This window comes from Triturus cristatus, chromosome 3_2 (assembly GCF_964204655.1).
Source record: "Triturus cristatus chromosome 3_2, aTriCri1.1, whole genome shotgun sequence".
Classification (NCBI taxonomy): domain Eukaryota; kingdom Metazoa; phylum Chordata; class Amphibia; order Caudata; family Salamandridae; genus Triturus; species Triturus cristatus.
The window spans coordinates 825,912,271-825,929,867 of NC_140584.1; the positions used below are offsets into that span (position 1 = coordinate 825,912,271).

The following is a 17,597-nucleotide window of genomic DNA, read 5'->3' on the forward strand; positions in this document are numbered from 1 at the left end:
TGAGACTTCTGGGCGACTGAAAGGGCTTCCCAGCCGAGTTGACCAGAAAGATGTGCACTCATAGTGATGTATTAGCTATGAGTGTCATTGCTCTCTGAGGTTTTCATGTTGTGCTCTTTATAATTGATTCTTTCATTTGACAGTGTTTATTTCTGACATTTGACAGTGCTGGTTTCTTGCACTGGATGTCCATTATTATCTGCTTATGTTTTGATTCATTATTATTTTACTTGTGAATGTTCCATTATTATTATCTGCTCATGTTTTGCTTTCTTATTATTTGACTTGTGAATGCTCCATTATTATCTGCTTGTGTCTTATCTCATGCATTTGACTACTTGTGAGTGTTTTATTGCTTGCTCGTACACACACATATATATACACATATGCATGTTGTTTTATCTGTGTCATTTGACATCTAGGAGAGTCTTTCTGTTGGAGAGTGTTGCATTAATAAAACCCCACACTATATTTTGAAACTGTATTGTGATGTGCCTCATCTTATGAGTGCAGAGCCTCCTTTCGAGGTGCTTTTTCATGCTTTACCGAGTGCGTCTTCTTGGGAGTGCTGAATTTCTTTTATTTGGAAGTGTAAAGCATGACATGGTCCATGCATTTATCTATAGAAGGCCGGGTGTATTCATACAAAACTCTGTGCTTGCTTTATCTATCTGAGAACAATGTTTTTATTTGAAAGATATTCAGGAGCACAAAAATAATACCTCTTGTTACTTTCGCACCCCATAATCAGAGAACTGAATTCTGGTACAAGGTCTGCTTGTAGATGTGGTTTACTTTACAGTCACAGCTAATATTAGCATTCAGCAAGGAAATCAAAAATTCTCTACTAGCTAATGCAGTCTAACCACAAGCCACGTCACAATTTTGTTCACACAAAAAAAAGCTATCAGCTTGCACAAGGTAAGCAAGAAAGCTCACATGTATTCTGAGGCCTCATTCTAAGGCACAATTTTAAGGCCCAGAAGAACAAGTTATTTACCTTCAGTAAAGATGTATCTGTAAGAGACATACATTAGTTATAGATTCCTTACCTTAGAATTACCCCAGGCGTCAGACTGGATCTGGAGAATTTTTTCTGTAACAGTACCCCTGCGCGTCGGTAGGTGGCGTCGGTCGACTCCGCGTCCGTCCTCGCTGTCGAGGTTGCCGAGATGACGTCACTGTTTCTACTTAGACGCCGCCCTTGTGCACGGACGTCAGTTCTGACACGACTTTCCATGCCAGAAGCGCAGAGCCACGCAAGACACTGACCACTGGTGCACAAAACTAGGGCACTAGAAGGGAGTCCCTAACCCTAGAAGTCAGTTAGCAGAACGGGGAGGATGGGTGGGGCGGTAAAGAATCTATAACTAATGTATGTCTCTTACAGAGAAACCAGACGTCCTCAACCAGGCGTAGCGCCTCAAGGCTACCGACATGGAAACCGTTCTGTCCAGAGAGTTGGCAGTATCCAGCCCAAACCGAATGGTGAGCTTAGCTGCGTCTCGACCCTCTGCTACTCCGCGAGGGAGAACGGTCCGGGCCTCCTCCCGCAACTGTGGCAGCACTTACGCGACCATATCCCAAACTGTATGGGAATAGCAGCACAAGAGGCATGCGGTGTTCACCAACCGCAGCGCTAAGCTGGCAGAAGAAAACATCTGCTTCCCAAGGCGGTCCAGCTTCTTGGATTTACTATCTGGGGGTGCAGAAGGGAATGCACCCTTACAAAATGAGCGTTGGACCACCAAGTTTTTGGGGGTAAGGGGTCTAGAGAGGAAAAGTGGGTCGCCCAGGGCCGGGCGGTGGCATCAGGCAATCATCCTATCCACAGGAGCCCCTGTGCTGGGCTTGGACTAAGTGCCCAGAAAGATGCCAGTGAGGACTTCGTTAAAAGGTAGCAGGGGCTCTGAATAGGCCGCTGCTGGTTGAAGTACCTCCGTCTGGAGATTAGTCCTGACTGCCACTGTAGGAAGCTTCAGGCCCAAGGCCTCAGCCGCCCTACGCAACACCACTGCATACGAAGCTCCCTCCTCTGTAGCCACGTTAGTGGGGGGGGGGGGGGGGGGGGAAGCATGCTGAAGTCTGGGGAATTATCCAAACCACTGGCATCACCCAGTTCATCTGGTCAGTCTGGCTCCTCAAGCTGGTCGGCTCAAGGGTCTCCAGATCCCTCCTCCTCACCCTCCTCTGGCTGCCACTCAGGGCGATAGGGAACACTAGGAATGAACAGCGGTACAAAAGTACCCTTCGGTGCTGATACCAACATAGGGCGAGGTAGGTCCGGCTCCGTGTCCAAGTCGGAGTGAGGCTGCAGTCGACGCCGTTTCGGAGCACAACCAGCGTCGGGGGCGTTGTCACTGGAATCGGCGCTGGGTAATGTACCGTGAGGTCGACAGGCGCCGATCCGGATCCAGGCCTGGAACCTCGGGGGTCGGGCTCGGAGCAGAAGCCGCCGGCAACCAAGGCCCATTGCCCCAGGCCGAGTTCACGGGGACTTAAGGCACGCTGGCAGAGTCAGGCTGCCCAAAGATGCTGTGAAGCGCTTCGTAGAAAGCTCGAAGCTGAGCAGGGGATGCCCTGGAAAAGGGAGGGAAGCGCAGAACTGTCCCCGAAGCGGGCTCCGAAGACGGAGCCAAAAAGCGATGACGCTCCGGATCCTGCGTCGTGTCGGCCGACGGCCTGGGAGAAAGCGAAGAGGGACATTGCTTCTTCGCCGCCTTCTTGTGCTTTGACCTACACAAGGAGTGCAAAGACTTCGATGACGAGTGGTGGTGGCTCCGTGACCGGTCCAGAGACCTTCCTCTCGACTAGGACCTCGTACGACGCAGAGCGGACTGCCGGGCCTCCAAGAGCTTTCAGAACTGCTCCCGCAAAGACTTCGGATTTATGGCCCGGCAGTCGGAGCACGACTTCAGGTTGTGGTTGTGCTCCAGGCACCAAAGGCACACGGGGTGCGGATCTGTGACAGACATCAAACTTGTGACAAGAGTCACAAGGCTTAAAGCCGGTCGGACGACGGGACATCCCTCGTGCTACCAGGAGTCGAAGACTCAAAAAAGACGTTGACAAAAGTCGGAAAAGTTTAGTCAAAAAATGACTAAGGGGCAAGCTCTCTGCGAATCTGCGCTAGCTGGCGCAGAAAAAGAAAGAACTGATGTCAGACAGGGGCAGCGTCTAAGTAGACACCGCAACGTCATCCCGGCAACCAAGATGCCGACGACGGACGCAGAGTCGACCGATGCCATCTACCGACACACAGGGGTACTGCTACAGAAACAATTCTGTGGATCCAGTCTGACGCCTGTGAGTAACTCTAAGGTAAGAAATCTATAACTAATGGTTTCTTTCAGATTACATATGGTAAATTAACACAGCAAAATATAACACACACTCAGTGCATGTCACATACACTTGTACAACATGACACTGCCTGACATATGAAGCAACTTCTACTTATTTTCCAAACTAGGCCTAGGAGTTGTGTACATGAGAGTGGATGGAGGAAAGAAATTCATCGGCAATGTCAGAACATAAATTTTCATTGACTAACCCATTGAGCAGACAGGCTGTAGTTGAAATGTCATGGTAGAATTAATTTTTAAAAGCCAAGTACAAACACATTAGATCAATACTATCGGGTATCTAAAAATAAGCCTGCAGACCATATGGGGCTAAGAACAGGCATGTTACTTCCATTTCTATATTGACAGTGACTGTATATTAATTTGCAATTCATTACAACATGTGCATTTATCTATCAATGCATAAATATTTGTTCAGTGGATTTTCCCCAAAAAACAAAGGCTGTCTCCTTTTTTAGGTCTCGACCTTGCTATCGCGTAAGCGATCGCAAAGCGAGACTATAGAAAGCGGGTTTGAAAAGTGCTCCCAAAAAGCGGATTGCATGGCTAGCACGCGCACAATCACGCGCATCGTGCCGTCATGCAATCCGCCTTTTGGGAGCACTTCAAAGGGTCCGCTCCCCCGCCCCCAAGCGCGCAAGCGCGCCACGCTCCGCCGGGCTTGTTTTTCTTGTTCCTCTTGCTGCAGACATGTGTAATCTTCGGTCAAAGGGTTGAATCGGCAAATGGCTTCTGGCTAGATGTATCTGTTGTATATGGGTCATAGTTTTCTATTTTATGTAAGGTAGTTGGTTAATGCTTTTTTGCAGCGAGACATATTTTGGCTGCAGGCCCCTAGTTACACTTAGGTGAGTGAGTTATGCGCCCTTTGTTAAATATACATGTAAACTACAAGATATAATTGTTATTCATTAGTTGTAATTGAAAATAACGTTTTGGCCGTTAGTGAATAGTTCCTCATGGCACACTACACCCGTCGTGACTCCGCACCTTTCCCTGCCCCCATTTGTGGCTTTCACAGGAAAATTGTTTCGTCACCAGTGCGTATTCCTATTCCTCCGAACACAAAACTGGAAACCCCATGGCCACTGCTGCTTTAGGAGCGGCTTTTGAGTGTTTTATCAAATGCATTACAATTAAGTCGGTCAAAACGGTCTTCCGTGAAAATCGTCTAACCAGAAGAGGGAAGACGAGGATGTATACATAAATATCGATTACGTGAAAAGTTAGAACACACAAAACCCCTATTGACTCTCGCTGTAAACAGGGTAGTTAGCGACTTACATGTCTAACAAATGATCGACGACACCGCCATTCATTTCAAGGTCCACAGGCACAGGCAGCAGCTGATGCTGAAGGGACCGTCACCGAATTTCTATTTTTTTCTAAAAATAAAGTTTTACTCTTCGTTTTTTCCCCACACCCAATATATTATTCTATTTCGTTTTCTTTTAAGTACTGTGGTACTGTAGTTTGCAGTGGGATGGTGCATGCTACCTCTGCTTCCTCACACACTGGAGACAGCGCACCATGCACACTGGGGACTCTACGCGTCCGAGCAAGGCAGCAAATACATAGGGACAGTCGTGCTCTGTGCATAAGGCTATTCTTCATGCATGTTGGCCCCCGCCCACGAAAGAGGCAGATGTGGGGGAAGGGGGGGGGAGCTGGCCTGCACATGGGATCTGTCACTATTAGTAAACTACTCGCCATTGTTTGTTTAGTAAGCACCACTATGCGTGTACATGTACCACTACCAGCCTTTCCCCAAGCAACTGTTCCTTTAAACTTTGTCTTCTTTCCCTGTGCAGGAGGCAATGGTGACTGCACGCTGAGGTAGGTCTGGGTGTGTTGTTGTGCCGGGAGCTGCTCTCCCTGTTCGCAGGGTGCCTCTGGCAAACGCTCACTGTGCCGCCGAGCCTGGTTGTTATGGCATGGTGGGAAACCTCTGTGGTTCTCCTCTTCCTGTCAGCACTGACTGAATGACTAGGGATAATTCGCATTGCACCAAAGACGTGCACGTCAACGGCGACTGTGTGGTGTGGGCTGGATTTGCTAGCTGCTGCTTTCTTCGTGCACTCCGAAGCACATCTCTCATCTGCCAGGCTCTATTCTAGCGCTGAGTAGCCCGCGCCGGACACTCGCAGCTACACAAGGGTACACGCACAGGACGAGAAGCCACAAACAAACCTCGGGCTGTCAGCGTGGCTAGCTTTACACCTTGAAAGAACACCCCACAGCTGTATGCAGACCGGACAGCTTATCCACACCCTCCAAAAAGCACACAAAACACTGCGTGGATGGGAAAGTACATTTCAACGATCATTGGGACGTAAACATAGCACGTCATAGTAATTCACAGACCAGAACACCAAACACACCCCATGGACAAGGACACAATCGGACTTCACAGGAAAGAAAACCACAAGTCGAACTAGCGCTATATAAAACTTTCTAAATAAATAAATAAAATAAATGTAATGGATGCCAAAGGTCATGTACATAGGGTAGAATGGGCTTGTGTGAGGGGTCTCTTCAGTTGCAGAGGGAATGTTTAGGTGGGAAGAGGGTTCTCTAAACAACTATGAAGGTTCATCAGAGCTGGAATGAAGGTGGAACCCACCAGAACCCCGATCCAGCAGAGATTAGTCAGCCAGATCGGGGATCCGTTTGGCCCCAGTGAAATTTGCTGACATGGTCTCTGTGTAATTTGCCAACACGTGGACACAATTCAGCTGCCTCCGCCCGTTCTCTGCCTGGCAATAAAGTGGCTTTTTACGACCTCTTCTGTCATGTGCCCAAAACGAAGGGCAATTTAAAGGGCCATCAGCCCTCTTTTTGTTGGGAGTACATTCCTGTCTGGGAGCTATCTGCAGCCTTACACATAGGTGCCAATGCACCCTGTGTAACAAAGCCACACAGCTTGCTATCACCTCACGAGTACTTTAGAGAAACTTAAGACATTTGGAGTCCGGTTTTTGACTTTGTGCAACCCCCTGTGAAAGAGCTATGCATGCACTTAAGAGTGTCACATGCATCCGTATGTGTGAGTATTTACACGAAAAACAATTTAAATGGCACTCGCTAATTTGTTGTATTTAATATTTTTATAGCGCTAACCATCCCACTGTAAGGTGTCAGAGCACTTTACATCACACGTATACATTATATATTGACAATAAATCATGCAACTGTAATGTAAATCAATGTACAGGGTGTTACATAAGACGATAAGGGTTTCCAGGGTTAGAAGTCACATTGGCTTCAATGTTTGGGATTAGGAGCTAAAATTGTATGGCAAGGGAAAACACAAAGTCAGGATTTAAAACATAGCATAGTGCTTGGCGTTATTACTACCCAAAGACACCTTTTTAGTAGCCTTATCATAACAGATTGAGGAGAAATACGGTTTTCAACCCATGGCCTGCAGTTTACTTGCAGTCTTTGATGCCTGTTCACTGCTTGCTTTATGAACTGCAAGTAATAACAAGCATTTGTAATGCAATAGGTCTCGCATTACTGAAAGCTTGAGGTATTGGCGTTGCATTATAATGTGCAACGCCAATAGCTAAAACTTTTATTAATGCGAGACCTATTGCATTGCAAATGCTTGTTTATTTTTGCTCAATGGTCAAAACAGTTTAAGCAGCAGCAGTTGGGGACATTCTAAAATATCAGTTTCGGGAGCTGCACACGGATCACAAGCCTGTACTAGGTAGTCCTTACTCGGTATGTTTGTTTGTTGTTGCTTGAGTCTCACTGTAGGGTTAACATGGTCGGGCGCTCAGTTGATATAGATTACTGCATCTCCCATTTCAAGCAGTCCATATCTTGAGGTCGTGGCAGTAGCTCCTGCTACGTCTGCTCCTTACCACTGTCCCTAGACCTGACCACTGCTTAGGAAAGATGTACCCATTCCCTCCTGCGGATATGATGGGCTCCAAGGATGTCTGTAGTCCATTGCTTGATGGGATCTTGTGGCTGCAGGTGCCCATGCTTGCCCAACCCTGAATGAGCAACTTCAGGGTGTGAGACACTAGAAAAGAGGCAACTCTTGTATGAAAAGTAGCTCATTTGTGAACTTCTATGTCTAGTTAGGGAGTAAATCCTTGTTTTAGCTACACAATAAAAATATACGGGCCAACTCAGTTGTGCATTGCAATATAAGTTGAAGGAACAGTTGGATTAAACCAGCACACTGAGGAATTCAGGGGCACAGTAAAGCTTGCGTTGAGGCATATTTTTACAAACAAGAAGCATTTGAAGAATAAAAGTAACTAGGTGGTCTCCTCTCCACTAGTTCAGCATATCGTAGAAGAGATTGAATTCTACTGAACCAATCCCAAGTGGTAGAGCAAGCTCTGGACCATAAACAACAGTGAAGCCCCAGACAAAGCAAGCGGCGCAGCTGTGTTGCAAGCTCATCTGTTACTGAGAGGAGATGGAGATTACAGTGCGTATTCTGTCGTGCTACTGGCCACAGATACAAACCAACTGTCTGTGCAGGAGGTGGGAATGTCAGCAGCACTACTTCCTCTGGAATGGAGTATCTAATCTGTGACATCTGTGATGAATGCAGTTCATAGGAAAGAAGAACAATGCAAATTAAATTTACAACAGATGCAGGAGGCTGCTAAAACGCTCTAGAAGGTAAGGATTCTTGCTCTGTAACTAATTGCTTCTCCCTAATGAGAATGAGGAGTTCTGAAAAGTATTGGATTTATTTTTGTTTTAACAGGATTGGATATCCCTAATTAACCCTCCACATCAGAGAGTGCCCTCGAGGCTGCCATCACTCAGGAACCAGTGCAAAAGCTGCCCCTGGAGTCCACGTCCCTTTAGGTTTGTGTTTTGTGCAACAAATAGATACAAATGGATGGAAAGGAATCACCAAAAATGTTTTTGTAAGGTCCACTGGTGTTGCTGGATGCAATTCTAAATTAATCTCTTTAATAATTTTCTCCCCCAAGGGTTCTCTCCTTAAATCCTTAAAGGGATATTTGTGCCCTGTGAGAGCAAAATCTTTAATGTGAGTTGAGGCAGAATTCTCTCCAACAAATGCAGGATTCAAACGCAAATCTTTCATAACAAGCTCACTGTCGATCTTACTGTCAGTCTCTGCGCTTGTCTCTTTTACCTATATCTAGATAATTACTTGAATGACTTTGGCATACCGTAAGTAAACGTGATGCAAGGGGACTAACAGAGCTTAGCAAACTATCACACCACTCTTACAGCACAAAGTGGTTGACCCAGTGCACAGCCCTTGAAGGATGAATCAGAAAGGTAAATGACAACTTCAAACTCCTCAGCTGAGGGTGAAATGATGGGATGGGAGAGAAACACAGCCTTCAGCTGGCTTATAAACATTATTGAATGACAGACTTCCGGCAATGGTGGCATATATAGTGTGGGTTAACATTGATAATTCCGAGAAACAAGCTTAAGATGAACATAGAAAATGGGTGAGAGATAGTATGATGAACCTGAAAATTTCATGTACTGCTCCAAGAATCCATAAGGATATGGTGAAACAGAAGAATGTATTGTCAATTCTTTAACGGCTATCCAGTCTACGATGAACACACACTGGACAAATTTAAGCTGGTCACAACGAAGTGAAGGCAGAATTGCATGCAATGCAAGAAATGCATAATAAGTTCTGGACATGATTCAACATCTCTTGAGTCCTGAGGCAACTCCGAATGCATTTACCTTGAGGATGAATAAACTAGAGAAACAGCAAGGGGATTTGAAAGATTTAGTTTGGGTGGAAAAATAAAGAAATGAGCACTCCCCTTTGATTGATTACTTCAAAGAAAGCATGCAAGGTTTAGACGACATAACACGGTGTCTCAATCTTAAATTGTTTGGAATTACAGAAGGAAGCACCATGGTATGCTTAATGGCCACTTTTCTTGGAAGCCTGTTCCAGATCTGAAAGACTTTAGGAAATTCAGATGTGAAAGCCAAATGGCTCATTAGATCCTGAATTTACCACAATTTGAAGCAATTGGCACTCCACCCAGACAACTTTTTCAGGAATTATGATCTCGATCAAATCTTGCTTTTCAGATCCAAGCACGGGAAAGAAACCTATGCTATGACAGAAGGATATTGAAGGGATTGCTATAAAGATTAAACACTCTGCATTTGTACTTTGAAAGCACGGATGCAGCAACAGTGGATCTCTTGAGAACTATAAAAAGGTTTATTTAAACAGGTTCCTATAGCAGAGTCACACTTGAAAGACATTAGCACACTTTAAGAAACATACAGTGAAAGACAAAGTCTTGAGAAAGATTAATTAAGGTGAAGCCAGCAAAGATGGGAATTTGATGTTTCCTTAGAGAAGGAAGGCTCGTTGGGTGCTTTGAATGGAAGTTAAGGAATTCCAGAGGTTACTTACAGCACCAGTGGCTGAACTTGTCAGTGCAAGAGAAGTTTTGAATATTGGTTTCCTCATCTCTAGAATTCCTTTACTTCTGAAAGCCTGCTGGGCATCTGGGATAGTAATAGCTAATAATTCTGCCAATATAAGCTAGTCTCTTAATACCATTGGTTCAGTTGTAGATCATGCTCGAAACTGCAAACACAAGGTCTCTGAGAATTTCACCCCAATACAGTATTTCCGTGACAATGCAACTTATGATACTAATCGAAGAATCTTTGTGCAAGGTATGTTTTTTTTAATTAGGAATACTGAACTTTGCTGAAATTACACTTTGTTGTAACAGCACATGGCTAGGAATTGCTTACTATAATGCAATTAGATATACTTTAGGGATAGTCTTCAATAGTGCGATCATTACTAGAGGAGGTAATACCTGGGCCGACTACATATTTATTTAGAATTGTGTGTGCAAATTCGAATGCACAGCACTAGAGCAGTATCACCTATAATACATTGGACAGGCTGTTAAACACTTGTTTTAAAATTCTGTCAATAAAGACAATGCCATGAATGTACCTCGGCCGAACAACTCTTTATGGAGGCTCAAGCACCCCCTGTTTCTAGCTATTGTACACCGTGTCTTGGTTTATACACCAATACGGCGAGAGTGTGAAAGTATAGTATCTGGGTCCTTGGGTGGCATCTAGGCGTTGCACCAGTGCTCCATCAGAAACTTGGGAGCTGCATTTGTCTCATCAGGTATTGATAAGAGATTGACATGCCTCTAACAGAGAACAAGAATTAAACTAATCATGTGTGGCAAGTAGCTTGGCCCATCACAGATGCCCAGTTAATTATTGTTGGACTTGGCCCTTTTTGCAGGGTCATCCCTAAACTTTTTGCCTTTCTCCTAGCCTTTTTTCTGACATGGTGTTGGTGGTTTTAGGACTCTTGGCACTTAAGCACTGCTGTTCAGTGTAAAATGCGTGTGCTCTCTGTGTTACATATGGTAAGATTGGTCTAAACCTGTTCGGCCTATTTAACTGAGCTGTCAGTCCCTTGTAAAGTGGTATCTCATATACCCAGGGCTGGTAACTTAAATGCTATAGGTGGGCTTGCAGCGCTGATTGCGCCACCCACCAAAGTAGCCTTTCAAACCTATCTCAGGCCTCTGCCATTGCAGGGCCTGTGCGCGCAGTGTTACTGCCGCTGTGATGTGGCACCTAAAGTGTGCACCATGTCTGTGACCCCCCCCTTTTACTGCAAGTCAGTCACCCCTAAGGTAGGCTCTAGCTAGCCCTATGGGCAGGGTGCATTGCAGGTAAAAGGTAGGACATGTACCTTAAGTGTGTGACATGTCCTGGTAGTGACAAACAGCCATTTTGGTTTCTCACTACTGTGAGGCTGCCCTCCCATAGGAATGCATTGGGGATTCCCTGATAAGTGTTTCAGTGGTAATTCCTGATATGAGAGGAGCAGCGTGGTCAAGTTTAGTATATTTGGAATGGTAATAATAAATGCTGTGCAATGGTGTGCGTAGATTTATTATAACTATTTTAGAAATGCCACTTTTAGAAGTTGGCATTTCTGTGTGCTATATGTCTGCCTGCCTGCCTGATGTGAATTGCATGTCTGGCTTTTGAGTGACAGGGGCTGGTGTGGTGTGTGTGGCTCCAGGAGTGGCATGGTGAGTTAGCACTAGGCTGAATGGAACATCTGCATTTGGAGTAGTGGGAGGAGAAGTCCCTGGTCCCTGAATAGGTCTGTGCCTAGCCTGTACAATGCTGGCTCTGCCCCCCTGTGGTGTGTCTTATGACGAGGCCCCGCCTGACAAAGGGGATGAGGAGCCTTGTAAACAAAGTGCTCCAATTCACCCCTGAACCAGTTTTGCCTGGTTCCCCCAAGCCCTGTGCCAGGGCAGACAAAGCCAAGATGTAATATAAATATAGGGGCTGTGACCCCATGAAAGTGTGCTTGTTCTTGTGCTGGGGGCTTGCTGCTGCTGGGCTCCAGGAAGAACCGCCACGAGGGACTGCCTCCCTGCTGGAGGGCCCTGTGTGCTGGCCTGCCTGGGCCCAGCCTGGCGCCCCTAGAACTTTGCCCTGGACTTTGGATTCTAGCCCCTTGTGAGCGCTTTGCTTTTGTTCTGGAGAGCGCTTCACTTTCTCTCCCAGGCCGGGAAAGTGCTGGGGCATTACAGGGCTGAGCAGCGAGGTCTGGAGAGGGAATTCGGACGTAGGGATTCTCCTGCATTGCTGTGGGAAGGAGCGGGTGCCCACCCTGCATTTTGCAGCTTTGCGCGGGTGTCCAGCCCGCATTTATGCTTATTTGACAAGTAGGTGCTCACCCCACATTTGGTGCTCAATAGCGAAAGCCCACCCTGCGTTTGGGGTTTGCTGGCACATGCCCACCCCGCTTATGTGCTTTTTTTTAGGTGGGTGCCCACACCGCACTGTGGCGCCAAAGAGAAATCACCGCCGCATCCCGATTCGGCACCGGAAGCCAGGCGCGTCCGCCTGACTGTGGGCGGGGCCTGCTGATCAACGCGAGAGTCAAGCGTGAGAGCCTCGCAGGCTCTATTTCTGCCCCCGGAGTGGAAGTCCGGAGGAGGTGCAGCCGGGAGTTGCACAGGGGCCCTCGTGACCTGAGGAGAGAGCCTCGCGTGTCCCTAGGGCCCGGAGGAGTGAAGGGAGGCAAGCTCACCCGAGAGCCCCGGTGAGTGGGGAGACACTGAAGTAATGTTGGTGCCTCCGGTGGCACCCCTTTGTTCTTTGCCTGCACGGAGCCTCAGTGAATGGGGCCGGGGGCCATAATCTATTGAGGAGTCCCGGAGTCGGACTGCAGTGGAACAATTTGTGCCAGGGCCACATTTATCTTCACAGCTGCGCCACCGTAGCGGGCAGCTGCAAGGTGAGGCACGCTGTTTTCAGGGCCCTAGAGGGGGTCCAGAGGGCACAGTGAGTGCCAGTGCCTACATTTATTTCCTCAGTTGCGCAGCAGTAGCGGGCAACTACAACGTTGGGCACATTTGTTTTGCCAAGGCCCAGTGGGGACCCAGGAGGTACAGTAGTGCCAGCGCCACTATTGCTTTGGGAGCAGTTTTATTCATTTGATGAGAAAGGAGTAAGGTACACTCCTGCCCGACCCCAGCGCAGTGCGCACCTTTTGATGTTGCTGCATTGGCAGGCAAGCCCTGACATTTTGGACATAGGGCATTTGAGCCCCAGAGAGAAGGCCAGTTGGCCAGGGGGTCAGTGTTAGGTTGGTAGGGCGCCAGGCCCCAATGTTATTTATGTGGTGCCTATGATAAATGTGATTTATGCACCATGATTTATGCCTCTAATGTGATTTATGCACCCTGATCTGCGCATAATGTTTTTATGCTTGTGAGGATTATTGCGTAATGTGTTTAGGCTTATGATGCTGATTGCATAATGTGATTTGTGTTGCAGGAATAGAATGCTGAGTACACTATTTTGCAAGTAGTTACTGGTTGTGTTCTACATTTACTATTTGTGCTTTGTGATGGTTTTGACAGTGGCCCAATTGGCCCTGTCATGTGTATATAATCCCCTGTAAATATTGCCTAGTGCAAGTTGGCACAGTGTATATTGAGTGATTTCTATTCTAATGTGTTTTGGATAATACAATGGCAATTTTTCTATATAACCTTGTGTGGAGTTTATTCTGTGATGTGCCTAGTGTGTTGCTGCTGTGTGTGTGTGTGTTGCGCAAACGCTTTACACATTGCCTCTGGGATAAGCCTGACTGCTCTTGCCAAGCTACCAAGGGGGTGAGCAGGGGTTATTTTCAGCATGCAACTCCCTTGCCCTGACTAGAGTGGTGGTTTCTGCCTGGCTTTGGCGCAAGCCTTAGCCAAGCAGAAATCCCATTTCTAACAATTATGGATGTCAGAGGGTCACTCACGAGTCATATCGCATGGACACAGACATGCTTCATCAGGCCAGACTCACCCACCGAGTTCCTACAGCCTGGGGTTGGTGGAGCAGAAAGCTTCAAGCAAAGCGTGGTGCTTCAAGAATCTGAGGGCTCTACAGTGGTGGCCAGCTGTCCATACCGCTGAGCCATCACTTATTTTCAGTTGTGATCCGAGTTTATAAAGGACACTGGTAGATCAGACTAACAGTGATGAAAAGTGGTTCATACTTTTAACGACCTGGCCTTCTAGTTAACAGCATTATGTATTCTCAGATTTGTAATACAGTGTCTTTCATGAAACACGTTTTCTACTAGTTTCCAGTAATCCCAGATCTTATAGCTATACGATGTGGTAGCTGACGTTCTATTCAACTTTAAAAACCAAACCACTATTCTTTGAGGAACTTTTTGGAGACAACAATCTTCAAAGGCGCCTTTCTCCGTCTCAGAAATGCTATAGAGGGCATTTACAAAAGGTATGTCTGACAGCCAGGCGGGCAACTAGAGACAAATTTCGGGGGGGGGCTGAAAGAGATTTCGGGGTGGGGGGGCTAAGTCTTCCAGCCATAGGCAGAGTGGCTGTAAGAAGGGCTGACACACATGACGGGGGGGGCTGAAACCCGGTGAGCCCAATGGGTGTTGCGCGCCTGCTGACAGCATAATGTAGGCAAATTTCCCAACTCCACCGGCATTCCTATATCAGTGACTCAGCTATTCGTGTCTGCATAACTTTCAAGAACATGGCTCTGTTGTATTCAGTGCCAATATAAATACTATGCATTAAAACGTTTGGTGTTTTGCTGCCTCTGGTTACCTGTGTGCAACAGTCTATATTATACAGCACAATCACTGTAAATTGCCCAGTGCGCATCAACTGAAACACGCAGAAAAAAAAAATCGAACAAAATACACAAATCTTCTCTTCCTGGGAGGGGTTTGGGAGTTCCGGGGAGGGGGGGGGGGGGGGGGGGGGGGGTGCAGCCCAGGCCAGTCCTGTCAATTAATCCAGACTATATGCCTGGCCTACTTTCTCTCCACCCAGAGGCTGCTGTGACGTAACACCACACAACATACTGATGTCATATATTGTCCCATTTACTATCCCAACTGGTCTGTACTTGTGTATGGACATCCTATTTATTACACTAAATCTTAAATCTGGCAGCAAGTAACGGCATAAACCGCAAAAATAAAGCTCCTACAGGAATGTCACATCATAAGGCACCCACTGTCAAGAGAAAATACTGACAAACACTGGGCAGTTGGTGACATCGTTTAATGCACACAAATACGGAGGATATAGCTGCAGAATACGTGGCGGTTGGTGGCATTACAAATCACCCAAATTCCGCAGATAAAGCTACAGGGCAGCAGCTGATAACCTAGCATAGGGAACTAAAATTCCGCGAGACAAAGGGTCTATATGCAGCAGACACAAAAACAGTATAAGACACCCAAACACAAGAGATAAAGGACCTGCGAGGTCTGTGAAAGGTGTTGAGCCTTAGAACACCGTGGTCCAGGAGTGCCCTTGCTGCCTGTGTAAAGAATTTCGGGCTAGTTTGGGACTGGGGAGTGGTAAGAATTACGAAGCCCTGGACCTGACGGCAGGCGAAGGGGGAGTAATGTTGTTAACTGGTTTTGGTGTTCGGGTTGTAGTAAAGTGAATTCGTCTAAGAAGGAGGCGGGGCAGTTTTGGTATTAACAGCGCTACTTCCACTAGGAAGTAGATTTTCAAACAACGAGAATCGTTCCTTCAATACTTTATTCAAGTTCTGAGCCGGTCCACATGGGAACCAGTAATAAAGGTCTCGGACTTCTTACCTTGCTGTGACGACTCTAAACATTAGGAAGAGAAAACCCCGCAACAACTCTGCCCTCCTCGTCAGGGCACTCCTGCTGTCAGCCTGCATCCCAGCTCGTACAGCCCGGGCAGCATCACGTGACCAGAGATCCGGCTTCAGTCAGGTGATCCTAGACAGAGAGAAAGGACTGCGGATGTGCCAGCTCTAGCAAACGGCAGTACTGGTGTCCCAACGAGGCTGACTCATTTCAGAGAATATGCCCCTTGGACTGGCCCCCGTCCAGACCGAGGGCCTTAGTGGAGGCCGCCCCCAGGGAGCAGAGCCCGCGCTGGTGTATGCTAAGGGGGGGAGGAGGGTTACAGGCTCCGCGAGTAAGGGAAGGAGTATTGTGTTAAGGATCGCGTGTAAGTTGGAAATTGCCTAAATAAACTGCGGCCTCAATTCTTCCATTAAAATTAACTTGAGTGATCCGAGTTTGTGGGACAAGGGAGTGTAATATCGTGGGTGACTAGGCCAAACTGCGCTAAGGACCACTCAGACACACAGGTGTGGCGTTATAGCCACAAAACATAACCACGCCCAGCGCTTTTTATTAGCACCCTCACGTGGTCTCGACCTTCGTCGAGCCCACCTACAAAGTCCTCTTTTAGGGGGTGCTTACTGGCAACGCTTCCCCTTTCGTTGCGAGAGGCGTGAGCTGCCCCACTGTCTCTCGCGATACTACATTCCTCCTTAACCAGGAGGCAAATTGAAATAACCAAAAACAACATAAACATAAACTTTCAGCCTTGACCGTTGGCTACCGGTCGAGTTATAACATAATAAAACAGTCTTACTTGGGAGTTGGCGGCAACCGCTCACCCTGGCTGCAATCCCACATCCGATCGCCGATTAGCCACTGGTTACGTAGTCCTTGTACCTCTGGGAGGTTTTGGGGAAGGGCCGGAGGTGGTACCGGCTTTGACTGCCCCGCAGCTGCGAGTCTGGAGACTGGTCAACTGGATCGTGGATGGAAGTCCAACTTTGATCTCCTTCCGACTCCCGGGCTGATGGCGGCGAAAATGGCAGGTTGGTAGAGCAGTCTGTGGGGCTTGACTGCCCCTGTTCGGTCCTTCTGTTCCTCGGGTTTGCAGGTCTACTTTGGGGCGTCTCGTCCTGATCGGGGGTTTCCGCTGGGTTGCATTCTTCTGCGGGTGGGACCTTTTTAAAGAATGACACATTGCGGGTAACTGTCTCGGAACCCCTCTGGGCGGTCATCATGGTACCGTTGATGGCAATGATAGTCCATGGATGTCGTTCGAACGGTGTCCGGAACTTTCCTCCGGGATGTCGATCTTGCACAAGTACCTGGTCGCCCACGGCGATTGGGCTCTCCATGGCACGTCTCATCTGAGATGCCGCGTCGTTGTTTTTTTTCCGCCTGAGGTCTGATAGATTCGGAGGACTCGCGGCTTTTTCCCATGTGGAGTGATGGGGAATGGTGTCAGTGACTCTTCGGCCAAAACACAGGCGGCACGGGGATACACCTGTGGTACAGTGGGGTGTGAGCCGGTACTCCCGGAGAAATTGATATACAGCTCGTTCTAGGTTGAGTCCTTCTGACAACGTGATCTGTATGGTCTTGTTCAGAGTTCGCATCAGCCGCTCTACTTCGCCGTTGGCCTGGGGCCACCTAGGCGTAATTTTCCGGTGCTTTATTCGATGAGACGCTAGGTATTCAGCGATTTCCATGCTGGTGAACGGTGGTCCGTTGTCAGTCCGGAGTTCTCGAAACAGCCCGTGAGTGGCAATCACCTTTTCCAGTTTAGGGATTACTTCTGCCGCGGACGTGGAGGAAACGAACTCTACTTCCGGATACCTAGAAAAGTCATCAACAATTACCAGCATGTGTCGCCCTCCTGGAAGACTGCCGAAATCCGCGCTGACTCTATCCCATGGGCTGCTGGGGCTTGCCTCGGTGATCACCGGTGCTGGTCTGCTCGGGAGACTCGTGGCGAGGCATGCGGGGCAGTGTTGTATGAGTGATTTAATTTGGTTGTCCAGGCCGGGAAACCACACTTTGCTTCGAAGCCGGTTCTTGGACTTGACGATCCC

General features: G+C 47.6%; 1 protein-coding gene across 2 annotated transcripts in view; it reads right to left on the reverse strand.

Annotated features, from left to right (window-relative positions):
- Positions 1-15,660, reverse strand: part of NAGPA (N-acetylglucosamine-1-phosphodiester alpha-N-acetylglucosaminidase) — a 128,153-nt gene extending 112,493 nt beyond the window's left edge. The window contains exon 1 of one of the 2 annotated variants that reach the window (XM_085649045.1): positions 15,523-15,656. In XM_085649045.1, the coding sequence (XP_085505171.1) occupies positions 15,523-15,611 (89 nt within the window). In that variant the 5' untranslated portion in view covers positions 15,612-15,656. Of the gene's footprint in view, positions 1-15,522 lie in introns of both variants that reach the window. The other variant, XM_085649046.1, reaches the window with a different exon arrangement.
- Between the last annotated feature and the right edge of the window lie 1,937 nt (positions 15,661-17,597).